The following is a 10,215-nucleotide window of genomic DNA, read 5'->3' as shown; positions in this document are numbered from 1 at the left end:
ACGTGGCAGGCACGGGCAAAGCTGGCCTAGCTGCTGTCCATTTCCCCAGCTAGAAGGGAAATCATGAAAAATAATGATAACCAGCTGAGGAGGGCCTGCTCTCTCCTTTGGCTGGAGGCCTTCCTGAGCAAGCAGGTGCAAGCCCCATCCGTCCAGGGCAAAGCCCTTCACCAGCCCCCAGGGGTTTCAGCAAGGCTTTCAGATCCTGCAGCAGGACATCTGCAACCAGCACCTGCAGTTCCTGCAGTAACAGAGCTTTGCACAAGATCTCCAGGCACTTTAGAAATACCCAGTTTCACCACACCACAGCGAAGGAGGGAAATAGCCCCATACTCGGGGAGGGGAAGCAGGCCCAAAGGGCACGTGAGCGACTTCTCAAACAAAGATCCAACATCACATCCAGAAGACAATTGTATACGTACTGCCTATGCCAAAAGATTTACTAACACTAACTGTTCCCTCTGCCCTGCCTGTCTGTTCAAGGACATAGTACCAGCCAAACGTTAGGATTTAATGGCTTGGATTTAGCTTTCATAGGCCAGTGTTTCTGCCACATAACTGATGAATCACTCAAGCACAGATTAGGTCTGGAGACATCCTCATGTACACTTCCTCCTGCCCTACTCCCATCTCCACTTCCAGAGCAGAAGACAACTTTCAGTACAACTTTTCTACTTTAGTACTTAAAATCTGGCCCTGTACACGGGCAGCGGGACCAAGCAATCCTTCGACCCCCTCTAAGCCCTTTACAAAGCTGAGCACTGCTCACTCTTCCCAACAGGGAGCTACCAGCAAGTGCTGATTACCCAAGACAAGTCTGGGTTTTCAGGTTTTTATGAGCAAGGCACAGATTCTCACCAGCATCTAGCTGTCCAAAACCTGCGCCCTCCTAAATCGTGCAGCGTCGCTCAACTTAACACCAGCACGAGCCGTACTGCGTGACTAGCCTGGCCTTTTGGCCCCCACAGCTTCAGCATCACCAAAACTTGCTTCAATCCTCACCATCTTGCTCCAAATGTACCAAGAAAACCACGATCAATCTCATTTTTGACTTGCTCCTTCTCTCCTCCCCACAGACTATGCTGAGGTCTAGCATTCACTGACAAGCCACTGACTTAGCTCACTAATGTCACATTAACGAGACAAATACTTTATTTCTTCTAGCCTGACCCACCCACCCATTTATTTATTTTTTAAGGCAGCAAACATCGTGGTCTCCCTGCAGATCTTACCACTTGCCTGCCCTGATGGAAAAGACTCTGTTGGAGCCATGGAGCCAAGTTCTCATCCAAACAAGTAGCTAAATGTTTCTTCTCTCAAGTAGACTTGGTTGTGGAAGGAAACTAAAAATAATTAAACAAATAAAACAACTCGTGTTTGTGCTGATTGCTTGCATGAGAGCTGTACTGTAAGTGGTACTGGGCTAGAGACCTGGAAGCTTTGTACAAACGGTTTTCTAGGAATATCTGTCTGGGAGTAGAGAGTAAGTGGGACACAGATGTTTTGAAACAGAGTAGGAGTCCTAGAGTACAGAGTGGTTTGACAGAACTACAGCAGCAGCTTCCTGCAGTGTCTTACAGTAGGACTGATAATCATTCAAGAAATCTAGAATTGAAGTAATTTAATTCCCAAAACAGGATTTATTGCATTCTCCCTGGGCTGTAACATCTGTCTTAATATCTGTCTTAGTGCTTTCCTTCTCCGCCCACTTCTTGCTACGGAAAACAATCCCAAGTAGATGGGCCAGCCTAAAACAGTTAAAACTCAGTAAAACAGTTATGTGGGAGGACAAATATGATGTAGAAGAGCAGAATTTGGAAGATGTCCACACCAGCTGGGCCAGAACTTTGAGGTGGCTCCTTACAGCTCAGAAAAAGAACAAAGCCACGCAAAGTTTGGCTCCTGGTTTTCCAGGAAGAGCTACTGGGTAGAACCACACCACCTTAGAGAGTTCAGACCTAGCTGAACACAGCTGTCCAGACATCTCAGAACACTATTAAAAAAAAAAAAAAAAAAAAGAAGAAGAAAAAAAAAGAAAAAAAAAAAAGATAAAATCAGGGATTGTTGTCTGGTAATTAGAGACAGATTTTAGAGGCACTAATTTTTTGCTGTCTCCTAACTCTTTGCTCCTCAACAACTACTTTCAGCAATAGATTGCAAAGGATTACCAGGACAACTAGTCTGGAAAAAACAACAATCTTGGTAAAATGTTGAGCAGCTGCGTCACCAATTTACAACAGGATCCAGGAAATGGGCATTTGTAAAGATTTAACACCTGATTATCATTTCACAAAGTAAGCCCAATTCAAGAGAAGTCAAGTGACTAATGCCACCAATGACAAGCCAATGCAAGAAGAAAATCCCCCTGTGCCAAGCAATTTTGCTGTTTAAATTCCCTCTGCCCCCATCCAAAGCTACTAAGTCACTGCCAACTTTGCCCACTGAGACACACAAATTGAGACACACACTAATTTTTGAGCTGATTTCTCTTTACTTCACAGTCTCAGCAAAACAAATCTGCATTCAAAAGTCATTTCACATTAATATATTAATCAAACATCTTCAAAATAAATATATATTTTTTTAAAATAACCATTTCTTTACATCACTGCAGTAGCAATTCTAGAAAAGTCAGTGCACAGAGAGTAGCAATTCCATTAATCACCTAGACTCAAATGAAAAGAAAACAAGAGGTGGACCGTTTTTCTCTCCAAGCAGGCTGCATGCAGTAAGTCTCAGCACTTCCCTAGCACATGATCTTTCTTCACACTTGCTGGGACGGATCTTCTCTCTCTCACAGACGCTGTCAGAAGTCAGTAAAATCTGATTTGTGCAAAGCTTTGTACAACGCAGTTTCACAACCTGGTTACTGCCCAGTCCTGCAGAGGTTCTGAACACTACAGTCATTGCTAATGAGATCAAAGAATCAACGTCACGGAAGGAAAATGCTTGAACCCTCAGTCCAGGGAGCTGACATTCCAGTTACTGAGAAGTGAATTCACAGCTGATCCAGGAACACTAACAGCATTAAACAACATTCAACTGCTCAGTTATACCCAACAACTTATTCCACCTTTTTGCATATTCTCTCAAGTGCTTCCAGGGCAGAAGCAACTATTTTCTCCCTATTACCTATTAATTCACCAGTTAAACCACAGGATTAAGATGCTTCACTGGCCAAAAGGTGTAACTTGTGTTACAGCAGAGGAAAAAAAAAAAAAAAAAAAAAAGTGCATTAATGACTATAAAGACAATACCCAGGACTTAGTGATCTCAAGCCCACATATCTAACTGGAAAAAAGAGACAACAGAAAATTAGTGTTCCCATATGATCTGTAACTAGTTAGATGCTACTAATCAGCCACAGGCAGTATGTTTTCCTAAAAGAAAAAAAAGGAAACTTGTCAGCATCACCATAGTGCACAGCAGGAAAACTTGGAGGGTTATCGGATTATTTGTCGTGATGGTTAGGAACAACTTATTTGAAAATAAGTTTAATAGATATCTGCTAAATTTAATAGATATCTATTTCCTCTGAGATTCCAAAGGTTCCTTTTGAAGCCCTTTCTTGGTAGGGGAGGGAAAAGTTGGACGTGACTCTCTGGGTTGAGAGGGATACCCAGAGACATCCCTGTGTCCAGAGATAGTCTTGGTAAAGTCAAGACCCCTCAAAAACCTTGTTCCTACGTTATGAGCTTATTAATTATGAGTCTGGAGCAGGTGCTTACTCTAAAGAGGTACAATTTAAGGATGAAAGAAAACAGACAAAGGAAACTATCACAAAGACAACCTCCAGTTCTAGTGATGGCGTGCACAGGGAGAAGGGAATACTGTGGTAGGACGGCAAACCCTCAGAGCTCTACGAGGTACCAAGGCTGTTGAATTCTCTCCCCTTGCTCTGCACATATCTACCACTAAAGTCCAGGAAAGCCATGTGCCTTGAGGTAAGGCTCTACTCCTCAGTGTTATGGACCATGCCCCAAGATTCAGCCAAAATGGGAAGTAAGAAAGCGATGAGTCGCGGAGAAGTTCTGTGGTAGCTTATTGGTTTTTCTTATCCTCTGGTGGGAAGTACGGAGGAGGGGGTGGCTGGTCCTGAAGTAAAGACAATAAAAGAACATCAATTCATAGCTAAGGGAAACAAAACAAAGCAATCGATTCAGACAAACTTTGTTGTGTCACTGAGAAAAAGAACTGCTAACACAACATGGTACTTTGGAACCTTTGCTACTTGTACATGATTGTGACTCTCTCATGAGCAGAAAACCCTTCCCAAAACTTGATTTTAGCATAGACCAGTTTCCTTGATGGAAACGTGGACTAGTTTTGCAGACAGCAAACACTCAAGCTGATAAAAAAAATGATAGAGGAACTTACCGTGGGCATATAGACGTTATGTGGGTTGACTGGGTTGTAGTAAGCACTGGCAGCAGCTTCAGCAGCTTTCGCTTCAGCTGTCACGGAAACAGAAGTTACAGATTTGGTGACATTCAAAGAAATTTTATAATCAAAACTCCACAGTCTTGGCCATTAACTGTTACTAAGCACTATCTTAGAAACCCTCAATTTCCAAAATAGCTGCAACATAAACACAACAACCAAGCATTAACTCTTCCAAATAGCAGATTCAGTTGCCACAGGACTGTCAAAAGAGAGGCGAAACAGACCAAGACTTAGTTTGGAAATGTCACCTGGAAGTTGCTTGTTAGCCCACATATAAACACTAACAGCTGTTTTGCCTGAATACAGACCATAACCCTTAAAAAGGCAGTCAACCAACCATCCTTCTCGGGAGTGGAAATACAAAACAAAAATCAGCACAAGTTTATAGCAACTCAGAGGATTTACTTAGTAGGAGGTAATTTATGAAGACAATCCAGATCCTTTATTTCTGCGGAATATAAAAGTCCTGTATGCCCATCTGGATCCGTGCCATCTTCCAAATAATAGTTCAATGATGATGGGTTATTTATTCAAACCAGAGACCAGTTAAGCTTACTCAGATAAGTGTCCTTATCTATGAGAAATCTATGGTTCTGTCCAGCCACAAAAGCTAATTTCTCATTTTTTCCCACATGCAGACTGTTCAAAATCATGTTCCAAATCATTTTGATAAATCCAAAATGAATAAAAACAAGACTGACTTTTCCCCAGCTCCTTTCCATGATCTGTTCCTCAGTTCCAAATTGTTTAAGCAAAAGCAAGCAGGTTAGAGGGAAATGGGAGAACAGGGAGCAGGTATCAGCAAAGGCATATTTGCTAACTAACACAGGCAAGAAACATCAACATCAATTGCAACGTCAATTTCTTTTTATTCATCTAACAGAGCAAGATTACCACAACAGAATCACAAGTGTTGGGTGTTTTTTTTGTTTGTTTTTTCTTGTCACAATGAGAATAAAGCCAATTGCAAACTATCTGCATTGGTGCAGATAGGCATTGGTGAGAACCAGGCTGGCCTCCACACTGAGCTGGATATACAAGGCTGAAGATTAGTGGAGCTCCCTAAGCCCCCCCCTCTCTCCTGAACAATTATAACTTAAGTGAAGCTTCTAAGCTGACTCTGAGTTCCCCCGAGAGGTAAGACATGGAAGCCCAATGAGGGTAACAAAGCTACATGACTTTTCTGAGCAGTAACACTGATGCTCAACAGCCTCAGCCTTTTACACAACGACTCCTTACACATTTTTGCACAGCTGTTGTCAAGAAGCAGTGCCAGAGAATGTCTGCCCACTCCTCCCCAACACCAGTGCTAGGGACGTTATAAAGCAGCTGGGAGCTCATTCACCTCAAGACAACTCTTACCTGCAGGAGTGGAAGGCAGATCAGGACCGCTGGTGGGGGGTTCCATGGGCCCCGGGTACGGCGGAGGGGGAAGCTGCATGTAACCCATATCTGCACCCCCAACAGGAGGGGGAGGATAAAACTCTGTCAGAAAAGGAGATAACACAGCAAAAGGCTTAACTCCTTTGGGTGGGTCACAGCACACAGCCAAAACCAGCCACAGGCAAATACACTGAGAAAGAAGTTGCACAAGGCATCAGATCCAATGTCAGAGATAATGTCAAATTAGTATTTCTTACCCTTTTTTACTTATTCAAACTTTTGCTAACTAGAATAATCCCCATTCTCAACCCTCAGACTTACCAGGAGGAGGTGGTGGGTATGGATAGCCCCCATTAGCTGCAGGTGGTGCAAAAGCATAGGATCCGTTGGGCATATAGGAATAGCCATAAGCTCCATTGGGCACTTCACCTCTGGAGGCTAAAGAAGTAAAGATAAATTCACCCCAACAGAACATCAAACCTGCATAACGTACAGACCAAGAACTACAACAAACTAAGAGTCCTCATCAGAAAAAATAAATAAATAAAATAAGCTCCAATCCTATAAAAACACTGCTTGTTGCACGTGGAAAAAAAAAATGCTTTTTTTAAAGCAAGTAAGTTGAAGATACAGCCTGACAGACAGACTGGAATCCAACCTGTTCCGAATTAAAACTGCCACTGCTGTAAGATTAAGGCAAGGCCTCCCAAAACCACAAAACTAAGTGGCAGACACCACCAGGCTCCCATACCTTGGGATGCCACTTGCAGCATACGCTGTCCAAACTCGATAGCGCCCCCAGCTGAAAAAGTCATCTTGAACGTGGCAGATCCTTCCCAGCCACCTGCAGGGAGGAAAGACAGAATTCACAATTAAGGAGAAGCCATTTTGGTGCTATTTAGCTTCTGTGCTTTATCTACAGATGTCCTGTACGTAATTCTTTAAAGAGCTTATCCCAAATATCCAAGAGGAAAAAGCAGATAAAGCAACAGAATTACCCTATTACCAGAAAATTTCACACGGGATGATATTTTCAGGTCAAGAGACACCTGAAAAAAAGCATCAATGGGGGAAGACGTTCAATAGCTTTCTGAAGTTGTGCCTGTTATCATACTGGCTGCCAACAGACCAAGCTATCAGAAGTGCTGGATTTACTCTAGCTTTGTATAAGATTAGTGCAGAAGACAGGGATTTTGTTAATCCTGTTTGCTAGAAGGCTTTTGCAACTACACCTAACTGTCAGCTATAAATTAGTTTGGGAGTTCGAGTGCCCAGTGAAGCAAAGAGCTTAATGAAAAACATGGACCATGTAAATCCATTAAGTCCATAGGAAATATATCAAGTCAGGATAATTAAAAAAATAAATTAGCAACATCTCATATTACAGGCTAAAAAAGAAAAACATGCACAGCCCACGGTCCCAACAATGCCTCAAAGCAGTAGCTGTGTCAGTGCTGAAACAGGGACGTGTAGATTAAAGAACCTTTTGAGCTAAACCAGACTCTCGTGGCTGTTAAAGCAACATCCTCATTAAAGGAGACAGCCTCTGGGGAAAACTCGCAGAGATTTTAGCTGAAGCAGTTTGCCTTTCACACAGTTTACAGTGTTTGTCCTTACTGCTCAGCCTTTCTCTCACGCTGGACGGTCCCGTTGTGCTCCCATACAGAAGCTGTAATGCTGATTTCAGGGTAATAGACTGAAGTCTCCTAAGCACTGCGCTGTGATTGCAGTGACACAGCTAATAGAATAAATCAGGCTGGGGATGAAAAAGAGTTTACTGATCTACACCTTGGTAAAAAGCAGAAGTACGAGAGTGATTAAAAAAAAAACTGAGAAAAAGTCTACCAGAATCTTCCAATTGAACATAATATGAAAGTTTGAAACTGCCACTTGAAGATTCCCTTACGTCAAGATAGTTGATTCTTTTCCAAGCACGTGGCATTTTACTTCCAAGATGCACTACAGCAGTAACACGCTTTTCCTTGAATTTCACAGGAAACGATGGAGAGCAGTGCTCTGGAGATCGGCACCTCAAAACCCACATCGATCCAGAAAGGATCAGGCCTGTTTGTCATAGGATCTGGACACAGAACTAAGAAATAAGCCCAAGTGACCAAAGCTAAATGACATCCTCTGTTTTGCCATCGCAGCCTGCTCTCTGCTCTGATGTTTACTCAGTGAGATCACTTGGTTGACTGAACTCAGGATTTTGTACAGAGGGCAAGAATGAGATCAGTTCCAGAACAGATCTGTTCATTGTCACTGTGCAGACAGCAGACAAGGGGAATATTTTTAGCTGCTGGTTTCAAAGAGAAAAACGCATTTTAGCAGTACTGTAAGAACCCATGTGGTCAGTATACAAGTTTGGGTTACACTACATAGTTATTTCACTAAAAATTATACATCCTGTATCTTAGTTTAACTGCATATCAGTACCATACATACCTCCCGCCTCTGCTTTCACTGTACCCTTGATATAATTTGCTCCAAAGACGGGTTGCTTAATTTCACAATCTTTCAACAAATAAAAGGCCATCCCAAAAGACTGCATAGCATCCTTTCCCTTCGATACAAAGATAACCTAAAAAAAGAAAGTAACATTACAAAGGGTGTTTAAAGCAAACAGGAAACGCAGCCCCAATTTATTATCTGAAGAGACTTCTCGATGGACTGAAGCTGCTTCCCACACTTAAAGATCCTTGTCATTTCTGCAAGCCCTAAGCTACACGGAACAGTCACAAGGGTAAACTGAAGCCTCAAGGCAATAAAGCCATCCAGAAAGATTACACTTGCTAAGATAATACTCCTCCCAATTTCTAGAGAACTTGCTGCTCCGCACAGCTATGATTTAGTAGCTGAACTGTTGCATTCAGCATTTCCAGACCACTGCTAATTTCCAATTCTGAAGCTGCCTAATGGACTAAACAGCTGCTTGTACAAGAAGTAATCAGATTTATTATCTTTTGACGAATAGACAGGACACGCAATGTATTCATAATGCTCCCCAGAGGGAGAGGATGAGCCATACTTCAAGGAGTAGTAGATTATCCTGACTTTCATGCGTGGAGAGCATTTAAATACAGAACCATGAAGAACATTTATCTCCTCATGCAAGATAAAGCCTTTTACTACTTACTCTGTAGGGAGTCAAGAAAACACTCCCTTTCTTGGTCCCTTTGAAGGCATCTGGCATGGGTTCGATATCACTGAAGGTGATTTCTACGTGGTCATAGGTCATCAAAACGCTGCGAACAAGACAGGAAAAGAGACACGGTGTTACAGTTGAGGCAGAAGTGCAAAATGCACACAGCTTAGGGACCTGCCACAGCTGGGTGTGACTTCAGGTCAGTGCTGAGCAGACACAAATCGTTCTGCTGGCACTTTTTGTCGTTATTGTTGGCTGCAGCAACTTCAGCAGCGCTGGCTGCTCGCTCCCAGCCCTGGGCTCCTTCCTCAGCACACGGGCACAGCCAGGCAGCGCATCCAGTCAGTCAAATTGACCAGGACCTCAAAGTAAGTATATTTATTTATTTTTTTTTTTAATTTATTACGTCCTGGCACCCCACCACCACCCCAGAGCAGGGGCCGCTGAGGCAGGCGCTGCTCAGCCTGGGTTACACAACAAGGCTGAGGAAGGTCCAAAGCCACGGCCTGGGCACCTCAGGCACAAGAAGGGGGTTGGGAGGAGCCGCGTCCCCTCCCTGGCCTTCAGATACCGGGGGGGCGCCACCACCGGGGCTGCCCCCCCCTTTTATCCAGCCCCCCCCCCCCCACGCACCAGCCCGGCACCGAAAGGGTTAACCCCCCCCCCCGCCCCATACACAAAATGGCGGGGGGTGCGCGAGCCCCCCCCGCACCACGTGACCCCTCTGGCCCCGCCCCTCTCGCCCCCTCCCCTCCCGTCCCGTCCCCACCGGACCCCCCGAGGGGAGGGGGGAGGAAGGGGGCCATGGCCGCCCCCCGGGGCCGTGAGGGGCCCCCCTCACCTCTCGCTGTTGTTGATGATGACGCCGCCGCCCTCCGAGTGGTTCCTGTTCAGCGCCATGGCCGCAGCCGAACGCCGCCGCCGCTTCGCAGCCTCCGGCTCGCTTTGCGCATGCGCGGCGATGTCGGTGGGGTGGGTCTCCGCTGCGCGCGGGGCTTGATGGGAGTTGTAGTCTCCCGCCGCCCCGGCGCCATGTTTCACCCCCCACCCCTCCAATAAATAAATAAAAAAATAAAAAATCTGACTTGGGGGTCGTGGCTCCCGGCCCGGTTACTGAGCGCTGTGAGGGGTGCTCCCACCCCTCTTCTGCCCAGAATCGCATTCCGCAGCTTCACTCACCACCTCCATCCTCCCCCACAAAACCCCCTGGGGCCCACCCGTCACAGCCTCACCATCCCCGAGGA

At 44.8% G+C, this 10,215-nt stretch overlaps 1 protein-coding gene across 1 annotated transcript; it reads right to left on the bottom strand.

Annotated features, from left to right (window-relative positions):
* Positions 1–2,471: 2,471 nt before the first annotated feature.
* Positions 2,472–9,907, bottom strand: WBP2 (WW domain binding protein 2). Its single transcript, XM_082775261.1, has 8 exons — positions 9,813–9,907; positions 8,963–9,071; positions 8,272–8,407; positions 6,578–6,670; positions 6,148–6,264; positions 5,806–5,928; positions 4,378–4,454; positions 2,472–4,095 (listed from the first exon to the last, which is right to left on the bottom strand). The coding sequence occupies exons 1-8, from the start codon at positions 9,869–9,871 to the stop codon at positions 4,042–4,044; spliced, it is 768 nt and encodes a 255-aa protein (XP_082631387.1). The 5' UTR covers positions 9,872–9,907; the 3' UTR covers positions 2,472–4,041.
* Between the last annotated feature and the right edge of the window lie 308 nt (positions 9,908–10,215).

This window comes from Aythya marila, assembly GCF_965140915.1.
Source record: "Aythya marila genome assembly, chromosome: 18".
NCBI lineage: Eukaryota > Metazoa > Chordata > Aves > Anseriformes > Anatidae > Aythya > Aythya marila.
Note: the sequence above shows the minus strand (reverse complement) of the source record. Positions and strands in the feature narration are given on the sequence as shown.